This window comes from Myxine glutinosa, chromosome 9 (assembly GCF_964187855.1).
Source record: "Myxine glutinosa chromosome 9, kmMyxGlut1.1, whole genome shotgun sequence".
NCBI classification, from domain to species: domain Eukaryota; kingdom Metazoa; phylum Chordata; class Myxini; order Myxiniformes; family Myxinidae; genus Myxine; species Myxine glutinosa.
Window position 1 is genome coordinate 120,770,162 of NC_136269.1, and position 26,322 is coordinate 120,796,483.

The 26,322-nt window shown below is 37.2% G+C and overlaps 1 protein-coding gene and 1 long non-coding RNA gene across 7 annotated transcripts in view; one reads left to right on the forward strand and one right to left on the reverse strand.

The window, feature by feature from the left end:
• The window catches only part of ASB3 (ankyrin repeat and SOCS box containing 3), an 83,857-nt gene that overhangs the window by 39,880 nt on the left and 17,655 nt on the right, over positions 1 to 26,322 (forward strand). For all 6 annotated transcript variants that reach the window (XM_068128329.2, XM_078784845.1, XM_068128328.2 and 3 more), the window contains 2 exons: positions 18,559 to 18,735; positions 19,010 to 19,285. In XM_068128329.2, coding sequence (XP_067984430.2) covers positions 18,559 to 18,735; positions 19,010 to 19,285 — 453 coding nt within the window. The remainder of the gene's footprint in view (positions 1 to 18,558; positions 18,736 to 19,009; positions 19,286 to 26,322) is intronic.
• The window catches only part of LOC137435009 (uncharacterized), a 183,898-nt gene that overhangs the window by 25,163 nt on the left and 132,413 nt on the right, over positions 1 to 26,322 (reverse strand). The gene's annotated exons all lie outside the window — the stretch shown is intronic.

Genomic DNA, 26,322 nt, shown 5'->3' on the forward strand with positions numbered 1-26,322 from the left:
TTTCTCTCACCCTGTTCTTTACGAACCTTCTAACCTTTTGACATGTTATCCTTATTCATTAGACCACTTAAACAATGGTCCTTCTGTGTGAACCTGTGATCCTTCTGACCTTATGGACCTTTTAACCTTTTACTCTTAATATCATCTGGTGAATCATCTTTGACCCACTCAAACAACGACCCTACAAATATTTGTTTATGTGTGGGAAATAATTTAATTCTCCTACAACTCTCCTCACCGTCTAATACATTAACAAAAAATATGTTTGAGTTTGGTTCTTTATTAAGATATTTTAACTGAGCTAAGATAAAATGGTAAACCTCCCTCAATGTTCTTGTTTGAGCGCCTCCAGTGCCACACACTTTTTGGTAGGCTCTGCCCACCTTTTGTTAAGCTCCGTCCACTTTTTGGTAAACCCCGCCCACTTTTGGTAAGCCACGCCCACCTTTTACTAAGCCCCGCCCACTTTTTGTTAGGCCACGCCCACTTTTTGCTATGCCCCGCCCACTTTTGCTACGCTCCGCCCACTTTTGCTAAGTCCCACCCACTTTATAAACTCTTCAGCATTGTATCATTTCCAGGTAATACATTACATCATTTTCAGGGAATTTCCATCACATCATTTCCAGTTAAGACACGCCCAGGGAATTTCCACAGGAAATGACACACACCCAGCCCTTCTTATAAAAGGCACCGACCACACAGGCTTTTTCAAACACGCTTTCTGCTTCACTTGAGAATGGACTCCTATGCCGAAATGGAATGGGATAACTTTGCTATTCCTTGGAGTCCTACTACCTGTGTAGAACTCAACCTTCAGATTGATGAACTGGACTCGAACCTCTTATCAATGGAGGTAAGTTTGTTTATTTATTTATTTATTTATTTAATTTTTTTTTTTTTTTTTTTTTTTAGATGAGACTCATGTAAGAGTTAACAAAGTTTATTTTAATATTCATAGAGCTTGATTTATACAAATAAAAATATTGTATTAAATTAATACATTGTTATTTTCTTTCACAGGAAATTGTATCTGAGATACGAAATGAAAATTCTGCTTTTAACACAACTTGGGATGAAGTTATTTTTTTGTTTGAAGACATTTTGAACAACCAAGACCCCCAGAACGAGTTCTACCTTGATGACCCAGCCAAAGAGTTATACCTTGGAGATCCACAAAATCCTGAAAAAGAGTTTTACCATGATGATACTTGTTGTGAGTTATCAAAACAAAACCCACTGAACAAGTTCTACCTTGATGAGCCAGAATACAAGTCATACATTGGAGACCCACAAATTTCTGAAAATTGGGAAAGGGGAGTTCTCCCTGATGGTCCGCAGTTATACTATGTGAGACACATCATAGAAACCCTAAAAAATTGTGAAATGGGAATTCTCCCTGATGGTCCGCAGTTATACTATGTGAGACACATCATAGAAACCCTAAAAAATTGGGCAAGGAGAGTTCTCCCTGATGGTCCGCAGTTATACTATGTGAGACACATCATAGAAACCCTAAAAAATTGGGAAAGGGAAGTTTTCCCTGATGGTCCGCAGTTATACTATGTGAGACTTATCACGGAAACCCCAAATATTTCTGAAAATTGTGGTTCTACCTTGGGGACTTGGAAAGATGGTTATATTTTTGGAGACTCGGAATGGGGGTTTTGTTTTGATGACTCGGAATGTGATACCTATCTTGGAGGCTCAACAGGAATGTGGTTATACCTTGGGAACTTGGAAAGTTGGTTTTATTTTGGAGACTCTACCTGTGGGGTCCATCTTGGAGACTCTTTGGATTCTAAAGCAATGAACAATGTTCTTTGTTTAATGACGCTTGATTTAAGCAATATCAAGAAAGTTCGAGGAAGAAAATGCTGGAAAATTCTTTCTTCCCATTTCTACTTCTTCAAACTTGAAAGCCTTGAAAGACAGAATTGGAAGAAGAGGAAAAAAAAAAAATGAAATACATATTTTTTAAAAAGAAGAAAAAAAAGATTATGTTAGGGTTTGGGTGGGATTTTGAATGTGAGGGTTAGGGATGGGGTTGGGTTAGGGATGGGGTTGGGTTAGGGTTGGGATTTTGAATGTGAGGGTTGGGGTTGGGTTAGGGATGGGATTGGGTTAGGGTTGGGATTTTGAATGTGAGGGTTAGGGATGGGTTGGGGTTGGGTTAGGGATGGGGTTGGGTTAGGGTTGGGATTTTGAATGTGAGGGTTAGGGATGGGGTTGGGTTAGGGATGGGGTTGGGTTAGGGATGGGGTTGGGTTAGGGATGGGGTTGGGTTAGGGATTGGGTTGGGTTAGGGATGGGGTTGGGTTAGGAATGGGTTGGGTTAGGGATGGGGTTGGGTTAGGGATGGGTTTGGGTTAGGGATGGGTTTGGGTTAGGGATGGGGTTGGGTTAGGGTTTGTATATTATTATGACTCACTCACACATACACAAAAGTTAAGCCCCAACTGGAAAGTTGAGGGATTCTGTGTTTGGGGTTCACAGATTTAAAAACGTATCCCCATTATACACACACAAAAGTTAAGCCCCAACTGAAAAGTTGTGGGATTCTGTGTTTGGGGTTCACAGATTTAAAAACGTATCCCCATTATACACACTCAAAAGTTAAGCCCCAACTGAAAAGTTGTGGGATTCTGTGTTTGGGGTTCACAGATTTAAAAACGTATTCCCATTATACACACACAAAAGTCAAGCCCCAACTGAAAAGTTGTGGGATTCTGTGTTTGGGGTTCACAGATTTAAAAACGTATCCCCATTATACACACACAAAAGTTAAGCCCCAACTAAAAAGTTGTGGGATTCTGTGTTTGGGGTTCACAGATTTAAAAACGTATCCCCATTACATTTTATTTATTTATTTATTATTTTCAAGGGTATTATCTGCTTACTTGTGTTTTTTGTAATTCTTGTGAGTAAAATGAACCCAAGATTTCTTCTCCATTTAAATCATATAATTTGTAGGTCCAAGGGACTGTATCCATTACATCAACGATTTTAAATAATTCATTAGTCCATCTCTTTGTATAACCTTTCTCAAAATGGCTTTTCCATTTGTATATTCTTACAATATCACCAACTTTAAACTTGGGCTTTCTCAAATTAATCTCCTTTTCATATTCTAATTTTGTAAATGTTTCTGATGGTTTTGATTTTGTTGATGAATGAACTGTATTATTGTAATTATCTACAATATCCTGAATTAAATACACCCATTTTTGAGAACTGAGTTGTGTGAATTTTTTATATAATTTCTCTTTTAAAGTACGATTAAAACGCTCAATAACAACTGCCTTTCCTTCATTAAAGGTGCTGTATAATTTAATACCCTTCCCCTTAAGAAATTTCATGAATATTTTGTTATAGAACTCTGTTCCCTCATCAGTCCATAACTTCTTTGGTTTCCTTTTATCCCGATCAAATATTCGCTTAAAGGCTAACATTAAAGTATCACCCCTTTTATTTTTTAAAGGGACAACCCAGGCAAATCTACTCCTCAAATCAATAACGGTTAAAGCATACCTGTATCCCCTGTCATTATTCAATTCAATTAAATCAGCGGACCATATGTGGTCGGTGTATTTAGAATAAACCTTCCTTCTTTTAAACTTTGTGATTATAGGTTTGTGTAATTCTTCAGCCAAAAGCTCCTCAGTCTTGATGACATCATTAGAGCCTAATAGTTTTTTGAGGAATAACCAAGACCAAGTTTCAATTTAGCATTTATCAAATTTCTCACAATAAACCTATCAACTTTCTCTCTCAACGTTGGATTTTGTATCAAAGACAAATTATACAACATTTCGCTGTCGGCTTTATGTTTTTCAGTCAACGTAGTGGTATCCCCATAAGCAATATCATGCTTCATACACACTTCATCAACCCTATTTGTAGGTTTAGACCAAGGTTTAGGATTGTTAGCCTCATCTAATCTTTTATCCAAGTTTGTTCCTGGACCACAGAAAGAATACCCTGGAAGGTGTAATTCCCCTGGAATTCCAGTTGTTGTAAATTTACTTCCTGACAGAAACTTTTGTATGTCTCCTCCTCTTTTAGGAGAGATGAATTGGCACTTTTTAGAGCCACACACTTGACATATTCCTTTTTGACAAACTCTATTATTTTTAGCTTTAACATAAGAGATATTTTTAGATTTAGTTTTCTTTTTACATTTGAGACAATAACTCATATTTATTTATCAGAAAAATTCCGACAGAGTATCAAAACCTTTTTGGTTTTCAACATATACATTTCAATCTTGATTTTTAAAACATAAAGAATCCTAAGGAATGCCTTCACTCTCTCCTCCATTTATTTACAAATAAAACTAACTAAAGTCAATTACACCGACATCATCAACCACATAATCTTTTCCTTCTTCTTCTTCTTTATCCCCACTTTCTCATTTAAATCTCCTCCCTGAAACTGAAGACATTGACGTCGTTATTCTTGAAAATAATATTTTCATTAGACTTCTCATTTCTTTATTTTCCTCCTCAGTGCGTTGAGTTTGATTTATTTGCTGTAATACCTTCAATCTTTTATTAATCTCACTGATTTCCATCTTTTTATATTTTTCCTCCCTCTCTCTTTGCTCCCTCTCCTCCTTCTCTCTTTTCTCCCTTTCCTCCTTCTCTCTTTTCTCCCTTTCCTCCCTCTCCTCCTCCTTTTTCTCCCTTTCCTCCTTCTCCTTTTTCTCTCTTTTCTCCCTTTCCTCCCTCTCCTCCTCCTTTTTCTCCCTTTCCTCCTTCTCCTTTTTCTCTCTTTCCTCCTTCTCTTCTTTAACTCCTTCCTCATTTATCTTAGCAATTTTTGATATCAATATTTTCACAGCATTCATTCTTTCTTTATTTTCCTCTTCGGTGAGTTGAGATTTATCTTCTTGCTGTAATACATCCACTCTTTTTTGAATCGCTCTGATTTCCATCTCCCTCTCCCCCCTCTCTCTTTGTTCCCTCTCCTCCTTCTCTCTTTTCTCTCTTTTCTCCTTCTCTTCTTCAACTCCTTCCTCATCCCTTGCTACCCTTGAGTTTAAACCCCAAAGAATATTATACATATACTCATCTGGATTTTGAGATATTCTTGTATCTATAATTATTTTTCTCATAATAGGATACCAATAAGATTTGTTGACGATTTCTAAAAGAGTTTTATATTTCATAACTTTGAGAAGTTCATTTTTATTTAATATTTTAAACAAGTCTCTATTTGTGGGTTTAACAATATCAGTATAAGGCCAGTTTTTTATGACAAAATTCCCATGTATATGCTCCAAATCATAAGGTATGTAATACCGAGCACCCTTTTCTTGTAGGTATCCTTGAATACAAAAATTATAATTCTCTTGTAGTCTTCTTCCTGCCATTTATGTATCAGAAATATATGTGAGATTAATATTATGACAGGTAATACCACCCCATCTTCCCACTACCAAATCGGTTTGTATTCCTCGGCTTTCTATCCTTATCTCATTACCTTCCTTCTTTGTCATGCGAACCATCGCTATACTATCATATATTTTTATTTTCTTAAAATCACGTATTTGTTGTTTACTAATTGTACTTCCACATAAATCCTTATCTTCACCAAGTGGATAATATTCTTCTTTACGAGACTGATTTAAATCATGTAGGTCTTCTATGTTTATTGAAAAAGACCAATTATACCCTAAATCAGGCATATCATACCCCCATTTATTAATTCGCATATTAACTAAATGTCCTTCTTTATAAAATTTAATTGTAAGCAGGTAGTTAAATTCAATGAGGAAAGGTGTATGGTCAGTATAACCAGGTGTTGTGGTTGTAAATTTTACTTGTTTCACAAAACGTGCTGTTTTCTTTAAAGATATATATTGTGATAAATCACTGAATCTAATCAAGTCATTCGCATCTGTAGGGTTTGGATAATTGATTAATTTATAAGTATTCTTCATATTAATATTTTTACTTACACTATATTTTTGTCGTTCAGCCTGTGCCTTTGTATAATAATTTGATAAATCAATATCCTGAGAGGATTTTCCAAAGATAGAACCATCTTTTCCAACATAGGTCATTTATATTAGATAAAAAATGATATCATAAAAATTTTCATTATTGTTGAGTTGAAATAATACATATAAACATAATTGGCCACAACATTTAGAATTAATTTCTTGAACTTGGAATGTTTGATAAACACCATTCTGTAAGAATTGTATTACTTCAACAGGTGGTGGCATACCATAACTATCAAAATAATATTTATCCTGACTATTATGAATACAAACCCAATGAGAACCATTCTGTGTGTCTAAATTCATAATAATATTCTTTGTATTCTTATTTATATGTATTAATTCATCTCTCATACAAATAACCACATTATCAATTTTTAGTGTTTTACAATACTTAGCTAGTTCTATATTTGACGTTGTATTCTTTCCAAATTGTTTAAACCATTTATCCATTTATTTATGAGAAAGATACAATCCATTACCCCGTTTAGTTAGTTTAACACCCGCTTGAGCGATAGAGGAAAGCATATCTCCAACCAACAATCTAGCTTTATCAGGTAGACTTTCAAGTTTTTGAGCAAAATCTACAATTACACCACTTCCACTAATTTGTTTCTCCAACTCCTTGTTATGTCTTTCCAATTCTTTTTGAGCTTTTAGTTGTGCCTTCCTTTCGTTAGCAGTTTTTACCGCTGCTGAAATACCACCAGTCAATGCTCCCGCCGCACTTAAACCAGCAAATAAAGGAATTAGAAACGGGAGAAATCCTCCTCTTGACTCATCTATTGAATATTTCTTTAACATAGGTTTCGTCATTTTAATTTTAAGTGATCCAACATCATTTAGTGTTTTTACTTGTGTGTGTGTGAGTAAAACATCAATTCTTACAGCTCCTTTTCTTTGAATTGTATTAACATTAATAATACAAGGCTTTTGATTTTGAATACAAGATGTTAATTTATTAAGATTGATTTGATTAACATATACCCCAACCATTTATTTATGAGAAAAAACCTATGTGATATTAATCATAACACCATTATCTGTATTAATCTGTAATTCTGTTTCCTCCAAAAGCAAACAATATGCATTAACCTCTTCACTCTCCCCTCTTTCAATGTATAGAGAAGTATCCACTCGATTAGACTTTATAGTTTCCTTTTGAGAACTCAGGTCAATTGCGTAGATTGTATATAAACCTTTAAATGCAACCATATCCAAAATAGGATCATTATTACCATTACTTTCACACACTTTTTGGTAGGACTTGTAGGCTTCCGCATAATCATTTTTTTCCCAATCAATTTCCAATCTATCTCGCGGATAAAATGTGCCATCAAGAGAAACCCGAAGTTGTTTCACCTTAGCATTATCACTCAGCGCATTATTCTTATTAGTACCCTCCTCTCCATCTGGTTTTTTAAAAATGAGCCATAGGTATCGTGGCTTTCCTTCAAGAACACCCAAATTCCAAGTGTAGGTAGTGTGTTCCAGTTTAACGTGTTGACATCTTCTTTTAAGGTATGATACATTTAGCGGTTTCTTTGAGTTAAGTCTTCTATTTAACATCTCCTCCGTTTTAAGATTAGGAGTATATTCATTGATATACCAACACAAATCATTAATAACAAATTTATTATTGTCGCCAAAAGCATTTTCAGCCCCAAAAAGCAATCTATTTACATTATCATTCCTTTGTAGTTGAAATCTAATTTTAAGACCATACAAAACTTTATCATAATCACAAAATCCAAATATACCTTTAAGAGGTACTGCTACGGTAAAACTATTCTCAGCTTTTGCGTCATCATTATACATTGACTTCCTTTGACTATAACCAGGGTCTGTGTTTGTTCCCGTTGACATATCAGGAATAAAGCCTTCAACAGCTCCCTTACCCATTCTATCACCAAACGAATATAGTGTAAATTTCATCATTTCAGATGTAGCAGAGACATAATCAACCGCTTCAACCTCTTGTGTTCCAATATACAGGCGAACACTGTCAAACATTTTCCAGAAGAAATCATTTACGAGTGTAGCATTAGTATTATTCGCAGCCTTAGTGAATTTAAATTTACACAGCAAGAAACTATCAGCTATATTCAAGTAAGTTTGTTGATTATTTATTTCAAAACTTTTTGTTCCGTTTGAATTCCAGTCGGTTCCTGTAATAGCATTTACCTTAAAATAGTCTTCCTTTTTAGTAGAGTTTGAAATGATAATCGTATCATCCAAATCATAGATACTATCAATCGCTTCCATACTTGTATTTATATAGTATTAAAATTGTTGAAACCCTGACCCAAGTATTTTAATGATTTTTTGTCGTTCTTGTGAAGATAGTTGAGTTTTACCTTTTTTAATTTCTTTGATTGCTTGTAATTTATGGGACTCCTTTTGAGCATCTTTTATACTCTTTACAACACCTGCTACATTTCCCATGAGAGAAGCAGTTGAACCAATTAGGTCTTTATGTTTAAGAATGGTTGAACCAATACCCATTAGAGTATCAATTATCCCATCTCCTTTATTTCGAAATTGATGACCCACACCCCGTTGTCTCTTAGGTTTATAGTATCCTTTACCCACATACCTTGTATAGTCTGGTGAAAGGAACATGCCCTCCCCTGTAATTATTTTATATTTTCCCAACTCGTGTTTTCTTACAATAACCATTATTTATTTATTGAAAAACTTCACGTAGGTGAATTCTGATGGATATAATTTCATCATTAAAGGATATCATACGATTATCTTGGTCGGTTATCCTAAAATTTACTCTGTATATGGTTTTTCCTGACACAGGTAAATAGACAAGATTTTTTGGTTCCATATTAAATTTATAACCAATCGGGGTTGAGTATGCACTGAATGAAAATATTGTATTTGTTCTTATTCCATCGTTATAAGCACCATCAATCAAATCACAATGAATTAATACTGAATTTATACCGGAGGATATTTGGATAACATTATCACTGTAAAACGTCCCGTTATTTTCAATCTTTTTTGAAGAGAAACCCAATAGCTCTCTAAACGAATTTTCAATCGTGAAATCAACTTTATAATTATTTTTAAGTTTAATAGTTGATTTTGAAGTGTGTTTTTGAATATCTATTACAATATTTTTTGGTTCATCACCTTTTTCTTTCATAAGGCGAGAGACTTCTGAAGATATTTGAGAAATCTCGTAAGCTCCAGGTGAAACGGTTATAGTTTTATCTCCACTTCCTGGATTATAACTAAACTTGTTGTTTTTCTCTGTGATATTAAACAAGGTATTATAAGTTTCCATTGACAATAAAGATGCCTCATATGAGGTAAGGGGGTCAAGTTGTAGTGGGTAAGGGAATGAAGCTGTGTAATCGCTCGTTGTGAAATTAAAACTAAGAATTGTGCTTCTCATCTTATTTAATATCTAATAAAATATCTTTGTATTGACATTTATTAATTATTTTCATATTCATCAACTGATCTAAAATGGCTGAGGATTCATTAAAACAATTGTTGTTTCCAGCCTTCTTACTACCTAACAACAATAATAGCCTATTAACTAATTGTGATGGGTCATTTGGAAGAAAACTAACACCCGAACCAAGCTTACTTAAAGCATCAATAATATGTTTCTCCTTCTCATTCTTCTTACTTTTACCAGCAACAGAAACTCCATAATCAAGTGCATTTAACAACTCAATATATACCCTATCTTCCTCTCTTTCCATATCAAGTGGTTCCTCAAAATATTTTGAACCGCTGAATCCGGGGTTTGTTAGAAGAAACATTAATCTTGGAGTTAATTTAACATTTGGTTGAGTAGAACTCAAGAACATCAATTCATCATTAAATATCAATACCTTTTCTTCCACAAGATGAAACACTGCTGGTTCTTCTGTTGGAATGAGACCTGCTCTGGTTTTTGAACCCGCCGAATATTCATTGTTTTGAAGAGCTTCCACAACATAATTAGGGGGTTGATTTACCTGCTCAAGTTTCCGAAATAATCCCTCGTCATCATATTCTAATTCACCAAGTTCTTGTTTTGTTATCTGACTAAAATCTTTGAGCATTTGAAGTTTTTTCGGAGTAAATTCTACCGTGGGAACTGTAGGTGAGTGTTGAGTTTTCAAAAGTGGTTTAAAGAATTTCTCTTGTTTTCTTTCAAAGGCTTCTTCACCAGTTAGTTTCTGTCTCCGTTTCTTCTTTATCTCTTCCTGTTGTTTAACAACTTTTGAAACTAATTGTTGATGTTCCTTAAACTTTCTTTCTCTTTCTTCGGTATTCATTTTCTGTATTTATTTATTGAAAAATATCATTTAGTATCTCATCTTGTTTCACAACAATATATTTATATTTTCCAATCGTGTGTTTCATATAATTTTCAAATTCTTTTTTACTACATAACGTAGAGCAATTATCTCTCCAAAAATTATTTACATCTATTGAATTTAACTTAAATAAAATAAAAGTATTGGCATTGTTTCTTATTGAGCGTCGAGGGAGTTGAAAATATGACTGACTAAGATAAATACAATTACAAGAAGAATGTCTCCCTCTTGTATAGTAGCTGTCCATTACTGTTTGGTTTCTCTCATTAACACAATCATCAAAGATGACGAGGTTCTTTTTTGATTTATCTAAATCTTGAGGTGAAGGTATATCATCCGTATTATCACTGAGAATACAAGTTATGGGTTTTGGTTTCGATTTTGATTTCTGTGTATCACAAAATAATTGTATTATATCTTCAATATTATAATCATTTAGTTTGTTTTGAAGTTTAAATAAACCGATAATGTCTTCCTTTTTAAGACCTGCATTAAAACCCTGTGAGAGTAGTTGATACTCGGGTTGAAAACTAGACTTTGTAAAAATTATTAAATTATCATAATCTAAAAAATTAGGACCAAGGAGCATCTTTAAAAGTAAACAGGTTTTTCCACATCCGCTTGAACCAACTATTAGACATCTCAATGAATTTGGAATGTTTTTATGGTTATTAAATTTTATCTTATTTTCCCAAACGGGTAAAAAATCATTCATTTATATATTTGGAAAACAAGTCATCTAACTTTTTTTGAGCTATTTTAGAAACTCTATATTTTATCCTGAGTTCGGGTTTAATTTCAAAATAATTCATTATTTTATTTATATAGTATCTTGTATTAACATTTCCATTAAAATTATTTTGAATAATAAATATCATTAAACCCTTATACATTTCCTCAATACAAATAGTCTCTTCCCTTGAAAGAAATGGTGTATTATCATCACAATACTTAACATTCATCTCTCTTATTAATCTTGTAAAGTAATTCATTTTTGGTTCTAATTTAAAAGAGTTATATATTTTTTTATATTTTTTATTATCATTAATTAAAATTAAATCACAGAAAATACATTGTTTATATGAACCCTCATTATTAAGCCCTATTCTATCACAAGCCGGACAATTCTCTAATTTATCATATGGAGAGTCTGGAAATTCTAAATATCCTTCAGAACTTATCATATTTATGTGGTAAATTTTTGCTTAAACTAAACGCAAGTTTATTCATTAATAAATACAATGTTTCAAAGCACAAAAGACAAATTTCAATCAATCTCTACTTCGGTGGAAGATATAGAAAAATATGTCAAAGATGTTAAATTGAACAAAGATAAATATGGAAATTTTTGGGTAAAACCAGTTATGGAAAATAACATGAGCCCCTCTATTTCATTTAAAGGAAGAGCTCTAACTATACCTGGAAAGACATCCATTAAAGTAAATCTAACAAAAGTTTCTCCTCTACTCCTGGCAATTTATTCAAAGCTTGAAAAAGTGATTGACCACGATACTTTGAAAAAGAATGATAAGACCATTAATAATTCTAGAGGAGACATTTGTATTTTCTTTAATAATCCAAAGGGTGTAGATCTAAGTAAAATGAATGATGTTAATATTTCTGGTGAAATGTCATTTCGTTCTATGATAGTTAGAGATTATTTAAAGATAACTTTTGATATAAAAATTGTAGAGATTGAATCTGTTAATGAAAGAAAGTATATAGATATTGATGGGAATATTTTTCTTGCTAATTAAATATGAGTCAATACAGCAGTGAAGATTTTACTATTTCATTGAACTCAGACGATAGTGATGATAGTATTTCATTGAACTTGGACGATGGTGATGATAGTATTTCATTGAACACAGATGATAGTTATGATACTAATAGTTTGTGCTCAAATGATAGTTATGAGAGTAGCTTTATTGATGACTCTGAGTATGATTCTGAGTATTCATGTGATAGTTATGACTTAGATGATTCTGAGTGAAAAAGTGTTTTAGTTTAAGCACAGCGATATATATAAAACGGAGCTGTAAAGCTCAAAAGTGTTTTATTTTAAGCACAGTGATATATATAAAACACCACGTTTTCTCACGCTATAAATATGGTTTATTGTGATACTTGCGAGAAGGAAGTAAAATATTATAAACAACATATTCTCACCGCAAAACATACATACAACATTTTAAACAAACTTTCCCCTCTTCCACCTGAAACAAAACACTGTTCTACATGTAATAAAAATATCCTCAAGAAAGGCTTCAAAATACATCTTAAAACAAATCTACATTTATCAAATTTTATCACAACTAAAAACTCTGATGGAGCATTCAAAGGACATATTAAAATAAGAGTCTTTAACTTCAAACCTCCTGAACCAGAGTCTATAGTTGATGCTGTAGAAATAGTTAAACCTGCTGTTCAAACGTTGATTGAAAAAACACTAAAGGAAATGAAACCACTTAAATTTTATATGGGAGTAAAATTAGAAATGACAAAGGACGAAGGAGTTATAGATACACCATACATGAGAACTGAGCCACACTTTATATCTTCATATCAAGATTTTAAAACATCAGGAGTCTATGATGAACTTATTAAACAAGAGCAAGATGTGGATAATTCAATCGTAGGAAGTGGATTCAATATAGGAAAAATTATTTACATAGACATTCATATTCTTAAATCAGATCCTCTAAAAGCTTCTTCTTACATTGATTTACCCAGTGTTATCAAAAATAGAAAAGCAGTTATCAATATCAAAAATAAAGACAATAAATGTTTTCTCTGGTCTATTCTAGCACACTTACATCCTCCACATTTTCATGATGAAAGAGTATCTCATTATAAAAAATATGAGAATACATTAAATACGAAAGATCTAAAGTTTCCGATGACTTTAAATGATATTCCTAAATTTGAAAAGTTGAATAATTTATCAGTTAATGTTTATGGTCTAACCGAAACAAACAACATTCAGGTTTTAAAGCTTTCTGACAGTTGTAAACAAACTCATATTAATCTTCTATATTTTAATTCAGACGAAAATTCACATTATACATACATCAAAGATATTACAAAATTAATAAAACCACAAGTATGTAAAAGAACAAATAAAATATATATTTGTATGCGTTGTCTTAACTTCTTCCATACACAAGAAAGATTAGATAAACATTCAAATTATTGTGGTGAACATAAATCAACGGTAATCAACATGCCTAAAAAAGACTCAAAGATCACATTCAAAGATGAAAAGAAAACAATAAAACATCCATTTGTTATATATGCTGATTTTGAAAGTATTTTAGAAAAAATTGATACTGCTTCTCCAGATCCAAAAGAATCATACACAAATAAATATCAAAAACATACTCCTTGTGGTTTTTGTTATTATATCAAATCATCCGTTGGTGATAAATATAACAAGTTAGAGATGTATAGAGGCTCAAATACCCCAGAGGAGTTTGTGAAACGACTAGAAAAAGACTGTGTTCGATTAACCAAGATAATGAGAGAAACCAATAAACCAATGTCCTTAACAAGTAAAGAAAAAAGGGAATTTATAAAAAACAATGTCTGTCATATTTGTGAGGAGAAAATTGGTAAAGGTCTAAAGGTTAGAGACCATTGTCATCTCACTGGTAAATATAGAGGTCCGGCTCATCAAAGTTGTAATATTAATTATCAACTCCCCTCTTTCATTCCTGTCTTTCTTCATAACAACGCTCATTATGATACACATCTATTTATCAAGGAACTCTCAAAGACTTCTGGAAGTATCTCAGCAATTCCAAACACGGATCAGAAATACATTTCATTCACAAAAACAATTCACACATCTCCTATTACTCATATCAGATTTCTTGATACATTTAAATTCATGGCAAGTCCATTGGCTAACTTGGTTCAAAATCTAAAAGAGTTTCCATGTCTTTCAGAGTATTTTTTAGATAAAGATTTTCTAACACAAAAGGGAATTTACCCCTATGACTATATGGACTCATTTGAGAGATTCAATGAAACACAACTTCCTTTAAAAGAAAATTTCTATAACAAATTAAATAATAGTCATATATCTGATAAAGATTATGTACACGCACAAAATGTTTGGAAAAAATATAACATTAAGAATCTTGGTGAGTATCACGATTTGTACCTCAAAACTGATGTGCTTTTGTTGGCCGATGTATTTGAAGTAGTCTAGTAGGAAGACTAGGTCCCCCTGCACCCCCCGGAGATATACCTCTAATCAGTGTTTCTAGATTGGAAAAAATGTGTAGAAAATGACTAGCTATGGCCCCAAGCTGAAAAAATGTCCCACATACCATTTTTATGCAAATTACTGCTGCAAATTTTATGCAAAATTATGCAAGTTTTATGCAAATTTTTGATGAGGAGTAGAGTTGAGGGGTCTTTGAGGGCTTCATCGAGGTGCTCTCGGTTGCAAGACTGGGTCATTCTGAGAAGCACAGCAGGGTCAGAGATCATGATGTTCTCCTCCTCAGTGAATCTCTCCATCAACAGCCTCTCCATTGCCTCACACACTGTTTTGAGGCAAAAGAGGGACTTTGCGTAGGCCTTTCCACTGAGAACACCTTTGAGAGATCCACTTGTTACTAGTTGTGCCTCAAAGAGAATCTCTGCATATCCAGAACCACGCATCTTGTGTCCAGTGAGCATCCCGATGTAGTTCATGGATGTGTGGAAGGGTTCTGAGTTGAATGCCTTTTCATGGGCGGCTGACATGCAAGCCTGCTCCTTTGGTGCTTCGGCTCTGTGAATCGCACGCTCATAGTTGTAGAATGCTGTGCGGAAAGCTTTAAAACATGACGGATGGTGTTTGGCCTCACATGCAAAGAGGTCTTTGTTTTTCACCTTTCGATGGAGTCGATAGAGACCCATTTTCTCAGCCCGTGTTTCGATTTGCTCCCATGCATTTTCTTTGTTTTTAAAGGATGGGAAGGTTGTAGGCCTCTCAGTATTGCGATGAGCATCTTTGGTCTCAACTTTCTCACAAAATATACACTCTGGCGGGAAGATGGGTTCAGCAGAACCTCCTGGTTTACGAGGAGAGTGATGCCATGATGAGGTTGATGGCCCTGGTTCTGTGTTTTAAAGCTTTCCGCACAGCATTCTACAACTATGAGCGTGCGATTCACAGAGCCGAAGCACCAAAGGAGCAGGCTTGCATGTCAGCCGCCCATGAAAAGGCATTCAACTCAGAACCCTTCCACACATCCATGAACTACATCGGGATGCTCACTGGACACAAGATGCGTGGTTCTGGATATGCAGAGATTCTCTTTGAGGCACAACTAGTAACAAGTGGATCTCTCAAAGGTGTTCTCAGTGGAAAGGCCTACGCAAAGTCCCTCTTTTGCCTCAAAACAGTGTGTGAGGCAATGGAGAGGCTGTTGATGGAGAGATTCACTGAGGAGGAGAACATCATGATCTCTGACCCTGCTGTGCTTCTCAGAATGACCCAGTCTTGCAACCGAGAGCACCTCGATGAAGCCCTCAAAGACCCCTCAACTCTACTCCTCATCAAAAATTTGCATAAAATTTGCATAATTTTGCATAAAATTTGCAGCAGTAATTTGCATTAAAATGGTATGTGGGACATTTTTTCAGCTTGGGGCCATAGCTAGTCATTTTCTACACATTTTTTCCAATCTAGAAACACTGATTAGAAGTATATCTCCGGGGGGTGCAGGGGGACCTAGTCTTCCTACTAGACTAAAGCCTTTAGATCTGTTTGTCGCACTGGATATGGATTGGATCCTGCTCACTACTACACAGCACCTGGATTGGCCTGGAGTGCGATGTTGAAAATGACAAAACAAGATTTGGATTTGATAACCGATGTTGATATGCTTTTGATGATTGAAAAGGCAAAAAGAGGTGGAATTTCACAAGTCTGCTCGAGTAGATACGCAAAAGCAAATAACAAATATCTTCCAAATTATGATCCAACGAAAGAGAGTTCTTACTTGATGTACTATGACGCGAACAACCTGTATGGCTGGGCAATGTCTCAGGCTCTTCCTTATGGAAAACTTAGATGGGTAAAGGAAAAAGACTACAAAAACGTTTTACAAGATGTATGTATCTCTACACAAAAAGAATTGGATGAAGAAAAAGTTGGTTATTATTTTGAAATTGATTTAAAATATCCAGAGGAACTCCATAACCTACACAAAGATCTCCCATTTGCTTGTGAGAAAGAAAGTCCAAAGAAAGAATGGTTGAGTGATTATCAACGATCGTTTGATATAGGTGAATCAACAGAAAAATTACTTACTACATTATATAACAAGAAAAATTATGTTCTACACCAAAGAAATTTGCGACAATATTTATCAAAAGGTCTAAGAGTAGAGAAGATCCATAGGGTTCTAAAGTTCAATCAAAGTCATTGGTTAAAGGGGTACATTGATTTTAATACACAAAGAAGAACAGAGTCAAAAACCGATTTTGAGAAAGACTTTTATAAATTGATGAATAATGCGGTCTTTGGTAAGACTATGGAGAATGTGAGGAAAAGACAAAATATCAGACTATCAACATCTTGGGAACAAGCATCAAAATTAATTAATAGACCGAGTTTTACTCGAGCTGAGGTCTTTACTGAGAACTTTTGTGCGATCCATTTGATTAAAGAGAGTATTGAAATGAACAAACCTATTTATATTGGAACAACAATTCTTGATTTATCAAAGTCATTAATGTATGATTACTTTTATAATAACTTGAGGAAGAAATATCAAAATGATGTTAATCTACTTTATATGGATACAGATAGTTTTATTTTGAAAATTAATACCAACGATGTTTATTCAGACATGAAAAGAGACATTAATATCTATGACACGAGTAATTACAGTCCAGAGAGTGAGTTGTTCTCTTCTAAAAATAAAAAGGTGATTGGAAAGTTCAAGGATGAATTAGGAGGAAATGTTATGAGTGAATTTGTGGGATTGAGGTCTAAGGCTTATGCTTATAAATACATTGTGAATAACGTCGAAAAGACTGATAAGAAGTTAAAAGGTGTAAAGAAAAATGTTATTAAAGAAACAATAAACTTTAAGGATTATTATAACTGTTTAACAACAAAGAAAGAAGAGTTTAGAAAGATTAATGGAATAAGAAGTTATAAACATAAATTATATTCAGAAGAGATGAATAAGAAAGCATTGGGGGCTTTTGATGATAAGAGGTTTATTTTAGAAAATGGAATTGATAGTCTCCCTTATGGTTATATAAGTATATAAGTGATAAGTTAAAAAGGGGGTTAGGGATTTTAACGGGCTACCGCCGCCTTTTTACTATTATATAAATGATAGAACCAAGTACCAACCAGACTAAAGAGTGGAGGTGTAATCAACCTTGGTATATAAATGGTAAACATAACGAATGTGAAAAATATCAAATAGGTATAATTGAAAAGACAACTGGTAAAACAATTTACAAAACAAATAAGAGAATTAATTTAAATACCGGTGAATTGGGTAAAAAAGATGGAAATATTTTTGAGTGGACGGAAAACTTTGATGGTTGTCAGGAAAATATATACTTTAATTTAAAAATGGTATGTGGCACTGGAGGCGCTCAAACAAGAACATTGAGGGAGGTTTACCATTTTATCTTAGCTCAGTTAAAATATCTTAATAAAGAACCAAACTCAAACATATTTTTTGTTAATGTATTAGACGGTGAGGAGAGTTGTAGGAGAATTAAATTATTTCCCACACATAAACAAATATTTGTAGGGTCGTTGTTTGAGTGGGTCAAAGATGATTCACCAGATGATATTAAGAGTAAAAGGTTAAAAGGTCCATAAGGTCAGAAGGATCACAGGTTCACACAGAAGGACCATTGTTTAAGTGGTCTAATGAATAAGGATAACATGTCAAAAGGTTAGAAGGTTCGTAAAGAACAGGGTGAGAGAAATAGAGGTGTTTAGGGGCAATGAGGGAGGGGAAAAATTAACATGTAAGTCAATGGGAAAATGAGAGTGTCCCAGAAGCAACATATATACACTACTCCCGCTCTAGCAGGGAAAATGGCCTTAAAATGCATGTTGTTGTTGTGTTGTTGTCTTGGGCTCCCACCCTTCCCCATGCCTGTGACAATGCATTTGTACATTACCAGTAGTTCAACATGTGATTGCAGTGAATAGTTTGAATTGACGTCCTTACGCTCTGTGTGCACCAGACTTGTCGCCCTCCTTGTAAGTACGATTACATCATCACATTTTCTCATGGACCCGTTGGTGTCAGCTGTGAAGGGTGGGCATCCAGACTGTTTAGATGTCCTGTTGAAGAATGGATACAGGCCTAGACCGTGCTGCCATGAATTCCCAAACGCAATGAAATATGCAGTACAACTCGGGTAGGTCATCATTGTGCTTGAAAAATTAATTTACGACACCATTTCCAATTTTTAAGAATAATAATCTGATAAATTGCATTTATTTTCTGCTCTTGATAGACAATGAGCACATATTTTACTCTGCTGTAATTAAGAGTTAATTGGGGTATCTTGTTGAGCACAGTCGAATTTCTTTTGGATTACTTGAACAGGAAAAAACAAATTAAAAGTTTGAATTGGGTCACAAAGACCCCGGTATTCCCATTCTTTAACCAAATTTTTGTTTCCTTCCCAGGCATTGCCGGTGTATCTCTGTCTTCATGGCCCACGGAATGAGACTCACTGCCTACCACTTGGAAGTCGCTCTTCTTTTCGACCATCCAAAAACATTTCGTTTCTTGTTGTTCCACAATGCTCCTCTCCCACATTGCCGAGACTTTGCGACAGCTTGCAGCCTCCTAGCCCAGCGGGAAACAAGATTGTATCCGGATCTTTCAAAGCGAATACAGTGGTTCCTGCCTTTGCTGTGCGCTGGCTACGATCCCAAATACTTGCTGGAAAACTCTCAGTGGTTAGTGAATGTGCATGCTGCTGCTTATAACGAGTTATCCACAACTAACACATAATCGCGAAGAAGTTTCCTTTATGAAAAAAAAACATTTTATCCTGTAAAGAAAAAGGTAATTTGGTTTTCTCCAGGATTTTAAGTCATCAGGGAGGAAGGTGTGTACATGCCCGCATACATTTTCTCAACAATATTAGCATAGCAGACTCATTGAAACAAAGTATTTGAGATGACGATTTAAATAATTGCAAAAAAAAACAAAAGGAAACTGGAATTGCCACTTAATAGCTGCTGGCAGTGATGACTGGCTTCCTCCGCCTTCCCGCTTTCATACAACCCCACTTTTGATACAACCCTGCTTGAATACAACCCCGCTTGGATACATCCCCGCTTGGATACATCCCTGCTTGGATACAACCCTGCTTGGATACAACCCTGCTTGGATACAACCCTGCTTGGATACAACCCTGCTTCGATACAACCCTGCTTGGATACAACACATATATAAACGCGAGTTGTCTGTATGTCCCCATTTTTCTCAGAATTGGCTGAACGGATCTTTGTCAAACTTTCAGAGGTTCATCAGTGAGTGCCTGGGAGTGTTTTAGGCAAAAAGATTTTTTTTTTGAAAAAGAAAAGATCGTTTTTTTGGAGTTAAAAAAAAAAATCGCTCGATAGTGCCTAAGCTTTTTAAAATTAATGACAGTTATATACAAGTACACATTTGCATAAATAAATACAAAACAACCACCAGACATTTGAACACAAATAAATCAAACAATTCCGGAAGTGTACGAAGTTGGTAGTCCGGCTTCTTCTTCTTCCTCTTCGGCATCACACTTAATGCAGAAACGGGATGAACTTCACATTCACCAGCATATATTTAATGAAAAGGTGATGAACCCCCTTCCTCCCCTTCCTCTCCTGCCTCCCCCACCTCCCCCTCGCCCCTTCCACCCTTCCCCCCTCCTACCCTCCCCCTCCTCCCCCCTCCTACCCTCCCCCTCCTCCCCTCCCCCTTCCGCCCCCCTTCACCCCCTTCGCCCCTTCCTCCCCATCCCCCCCCCCCCTCATTTCATGCAGAGGAGACCTAATTAGGGTCTCACCGTCGGCCATGATCTTTCTTGGGCAAACCACATATCAAAGTTTGCCTTCAGAGCCACCAACTGAACATCCAGCATCATGCAAAGACCTTCCTTAGCACACCTGAATTTTTTTTAGCTATCGACAAGACCTTCCATCGCAGCTCGATGGAGTACTGCTCTCCCCTCTAGGCTGCCCCCCTGCCTCACACCTTTCTTAACTTAACGTCGTGGAAACCAAGATTATTGAAATAGCCTGTGGAAAGCTGAATCTATGGGCCTATCACTTTCACATTGCAGACAGGTCAGTGGTCTCTTTGCCTTCGACCACCTCCTTTCTGGTCTTGGACTGAGAGTTCCTTTCTGCATCCATTGTGTCCACCCAATTCATCCTCTCTTGCCCCTCATTCCTCCCCGTACCATTGTTTGGCCAAGACTCCCACTATCTTCGCCTTCAACTCTGCTGTTGGTAATCCCACCCCCCCCCCCCCCCCTCCTGCTTTTGCATCCTGTATTGTCTGTTATGTCCTGATCCGTTCAGTGTACTAGGTCTTCCACGAGCCTCGCCTATGTATACAAAAAAGTCCCCCTTAATTTTGTTCGTCAACCCTGCTATTGGTGTGTTCCTCTCTTCCCCTCCCCTTTCTTTTCATTCTGTTGTGTCTTGATCCATTCAGTGTTCTCGCTCTTACACGAGCCGTGACACATTTTCCAAAAATGAGTAATTTAAAACTAGACCGATGATCTAACAACAGCGTAGCCGGGCTTGGATCTGCTGAGTGGAGGATCTGCTGTCCCCGTCATGTGATCAGATCCTTGTCTCTGATTGTTGGATGTTTGTGAGGTACATACATACATACACCCAATGGACAGACAAACGCTGTTCCAGACGGAATTGCCTTATGGGCTACGCCGTAAAAATATAGCTGCCGAACCACGTGACCGATAACCGCATCATCATTTTTTTTTCTTTCGACCAATTTATCCCTAGATCACGATCAATAAATTTCATACTGATCGGTTCAAGCGTTCTACTTGTCGATTTATGACATCATAAATGAAGGTCCCTATGACATCATTATTAACGTATGTTATTCCACATGGGGAGTACTTTACAATGAGCCACCTCTCAATTTTTTCCATGAAGAGGTTTTGGAGATAGAGGTGCATTATGAAGTTTTTTGGTTTTTCCAATATGGCGCCTGTACCACGTGACCTATGACGTCACTGTTATCATTAAAAAAATTTACAGGAGGAGGCACTCCTGTGGTTAAAAGTTTGTGCCAAACGGACTAACGGTTACAGATAACGCTGTTCTAGACAGCATTGCCTTACGGGCTATGCCGTAAAAATGCAGTCACCATACTAAAATTTGGCAATTCTGTATTGATCGATGTGGGCTGGGCCAATTTCTGAACTTTATAGATTCATAAACAACTGGGCCAATCTCCACCAAATTTTACATACCTGCTGGGTGTTTCCCTCACAAGGATGTGGAGACGACTTGCTTTACTGACCCCTGCCAGAGGGACGGAGTATTGCTAGCCATTCTCCCCGACTTGACTCCCTCCGCCACCTCACTCCCTCCCAGAGAGAGCGGGTGCTTCTATTTTTAATAAACTTGGTTTGAAGTACTATTCCTCTTCGGCAGAATTTGCTGGATGGTGGTTTCAATGCAAAACTTTACTTTGACAATGACAAATGACTTGGAGTTGGAGAATCAGGAAACTCCAATCTAATAATCTTTCATGATTTGCAAAAGTTTTGAGATGATTTGGGAATGTGGCCCTGTATCTTATTTTTTCAAAACTTAAAAATATATATAAATATATGTATATGTATATGTGTATATATCTATCTATCTATCTATATATACAGTCATGTGAAAATGTAAGTACACCTCATGTAAAGTTTTGACTTTTTCAACATATTTCAACATACAGCTATTTGATCTTCATTTCAACAATATTGATAGATAAAGGTGATATAATATAACAAATATCATGAAACATTTACATTTTGTAGTCCATTGTATAATTTAAATAAACATAAATGCAAATTTAGCATGTGGAATAAGTAAGTACACCCCTACATTTATCACTACTTCAAATACCTAAAATTAGAATCAGGTGCACCAGCTCAGGTGCAAACGATGAGAACATCGTTAGAGAGGATCTTGGAGGAACCTGTCTTATTTAAACCTCAGACATTTAGTTTGGTTTGCTCTTTGTTGTTGAAGTGTGCGGCGTCACCATGCCTAGATCAAAAGAGCTCTCTGATGCATTCAGAAAGAAGGTTTTTTTTTTTGGTTTTTTTTTTTTTGGTTTTTTTTTTTGTATACTGAATCGAGGCTCGTGAAAGAGCTAACATTTACTTCACAAACAAATCGACCAGACAAACAAAATACACAAAAAGAGGGAGCGGAAGACAAGATGGGGAGAAAAGGGGAAGCACACAAACACAACATCCGAGAGCAGGGAGATGTGTGGAAGGGAGAGGGCCCGGGGGGAGGAGGCATGGGAAGGGGGGGGGGGGGGGAGGGAGAAGTATAAAGCACAAGGACACCAAGGACTTCCAGGACAGAAGTTGGTATTTCAAAAAGGGGAATTGGGGTGAAATTAGCGGGGGTAGAAAAGATCAAGGTTTTGGATGGGGGAAGATAAGAGATGGTGGTGAACAGCTGTTTTAAAGACTTGGAGGGTGGAGTGGGATTGAAGAGAGTGAGGGAGTTTGTTCCAGAGGCGGGAGAAAAGAGGAATGAAGGAGTGAAGGTGAGCAGAGAGTCTTGATTTTGGCAGTTTAACTAAAAGAGGGTTGCAGGCAGATCTTGTGCGACCTGTAGGAATATTTGCGGGACAGAGCCCAGAGAGAGCTGGTGGGGCAAGGCCAGAGAGGAGTCAGTAGAAGACGGAAAGACCACCAACCTGCCTGCGGTGAGTGAGTGAGAGGCCCTTGGAGTTAGCTTCATCGCGGGAGATTCCAATGATTCTGAATGCTTTGGTTTCAACAGCGCGAAGGCGAGCTAGGTGTGAGGCAGGAGCACCAGCCCAGAGGGGAGAGCAGTATTCCATTGAGCTGCGGATGAAAGCCTTGTATGTGGTGAGGAGCTCAGGTGTGCCAAGGAAGGACTTCGCATGACGGAGGATGCCCAGTCGGCGACTGGCTTTGGAGGCCAGATTTGAAATGTGGTTTTTCCAGGAAAGATCATGGCAGATAGTGAGACCCAAAAGTTTGAGTGACAGAACTTCTTGGAGAGGATTATTCAGAAAGTGGATGGGAGGGTTGTCCAGTCGGTCTTTTCGGAGAGACATCGTAAGAGTGTGAGATTTGTCAGGATTGAAAGACATGTTCCACTTGTTTGCCCAGTCTGTGATTTTGTCAAGGTCTGCAGAGAGTGAGGAGGCTGCAGACTGCCGATCTGAGGGATGAAGAATGGAGCGACAGAGAGTAGAGTCGTCAGCAAAGAGATAGAGAGGATTTTCAAGAGAGTCATAGATGCCTACGAGTCTGGGAAGGGATTTAAAAAGATCTCCAAACAATTTGAAATCAATCATTCGACTGTCCGGAAGATCATCTACAAGTGGAGAAGATTCCAAACAACTGCCAACTTGTTCAGGCCAGGCCGCCCCAGCAAGTTCAGCCCGAGAGCAGACCGCAAGATGCTGAAAGAAGTCTCTAAGAACCCCAGAATTTCATCACGGGACCTACAGGTAGTTCTTGCCACAGTTGATGTCAAAGTGCACGAGTCTACCATTAGAAAGAGGCTGCACAAATTTGATCGACAGGAGGTGTGCCAGGAGGAAACCTTTGCTGTCCAGAAAGAACATCAGGGCAAGACTAAAGTTTGCCAATGAACACCTTGGCAGAGACCAGCACTCCTGGAACAATGTGCTCTGGACAGATGTGTCAAAGGTAGAGCTATTTGGCCACAATACCAGAAGACATGTTTTGGCAAAAACCAAAGACAGCATTTGACCACAAGAACCTGATACCAACTGTAAAGCATGGTGGTGGAAATGTTAAGGGCTTGGGGCAGCTATGCTGCTTCAGGGCCTGGGCAGCTCTCCATCATAGAATCCACTATGAATTCTTCATTGTACCAGAGGGTGCTTGAGGATAATGTGAGGCCATCTGTTGGAAAGTTGAAGCTCAACCGAAGGTGGACCTTGCAACATGACAATGACCCTAAACATACCAGTAAATCCACCAAGGAATGGCTGAAAACAAAGAAATGGAGGGTTATGGAATGGCCAAGTCAAAGCGCGGATCTAAATCTCATTGAAATGTTGTGGGGGGATTTGAAACGAGCTGTGCATGCAAGCAACCACACAAACATCGCCCAGCTGAAATAAATCTGCAAGGAGGAGTGGGCAAAAATTTCTCCCAGTCGATGTCAGAGACTGGTAGACAGTTATAAGAAACGCCTACTTGAGGTTGTTTCTGCCAAAGGGGGCAATACCACCTATGAGAGCCAAGGGTGTACTTACTTTTTCCACATGCGAAATTTGCAGTTGTGTTTATTTAAATTATACAATGGACTACAACATGTATATGTTTCATGATATTTGTTATATTATATCACCTTTATCTATCAATATTGTTGAAATGAAGATCAAATAGCTGTATGTTGAAATATGTTTATTTGTTTGTTTGTATATAAAAGAAATATATGTATAAAAGAAAGTTTTTGTTTGTTTGTTTGTTTGTTTGTCTGCGCAAGCTAATCTCCTGAACGGTGAAAGATAGGAGGAAACCTCTAATACAAAAAATGTCGGGCCCGGCCCCGGGACTGGCCCCGAGGCTAGGTGGCGAGACCGGTCGAGGCCCACCTCGGCCGGGCCGGGCCCATTTCGCAATTAAAAGCTGAGCTGAATTATAGTAGTCAATCTTCTACGGCCACGAGCAAAAGCTGAATGACAGTAGTAAATTCATTCAAAAAGAACCAAAAATGTTGGGACGGGCCCCGGGAAGGTTATAGGCTAGGTGGCGAGGCCAGTCGAGGCCGCTTCGGCCGGGCTGGGCCCATTTCGCAATTAAAAGCTGAGTTAAATTATCGTAGTCAATCTTCTACGGCCGTGAGTAAAAGCTGAATTATAGTCGTAAATGCATTCAAAAAGAACCAAAAATGTTGGGACGGGCCCCGGGAAGGTTATAGGCTAGGTGGCGAGGCCAGTCGAGGCCGCTTCGGCCGGGCTGGGCCCATTTCGCAATTAAAAGCTGAGCTGAATTATAGTAGTCAATCTTCTGCGGCCGCGAGTAAAAGCTGAATTATAGTAGTAAATTCATTCAAAAAGAACGCTGGCAACGCCGGGTGCTTTCGGCTAATATATATATATATATATATATATATATATATATATATATATATATATATATATATATATATATATATACTAGCAGAAGTACCCGGCATTGCCGGGCGGGGGAGGGGAGAGGAGAGGGAAGGGGAGCGGGGGGGGGAACGGGGGGGAGGGGAGGGGGAAGGGGAGGGGGAGGGGGAGGGGAGGGAAGGGGAGGAAGGGGAGGGCCAGTCAACAATGACGTTGCAGTTCTCATGGGAGGAGAGCAGCACAACAATCGCGACATCGTCCTGCATCTTCGCAACAACAGCACGAATCGGATTTTGGAGACTCACCGATCCTGTGACGCCCTCCAGTACCAGCGTTGCCGGGTGGGGGAAGGGAGACCCGTACATTCCCAACCCGTACGTTCGCCCTCTCAACTCAAGCTCACTCGGACAAAAGCCGCGCACAAATTACACCGTGAAGGCCCAATGGCCATGTCTATGCCACAAATCAAGTGCGTGAGCGAGTCTGGCGCACTGAATTGAAAATATATAGAACGCTCATACTCCGTGAAAAGTGTAGCCGCCGTGTCGCCATCTTGGTTAGCACGACTCGACCAACTCGCTTTGCGGATCTCGTTTGTTTTGAACGTTTCCCAGATTTTAAAAGCCAGACA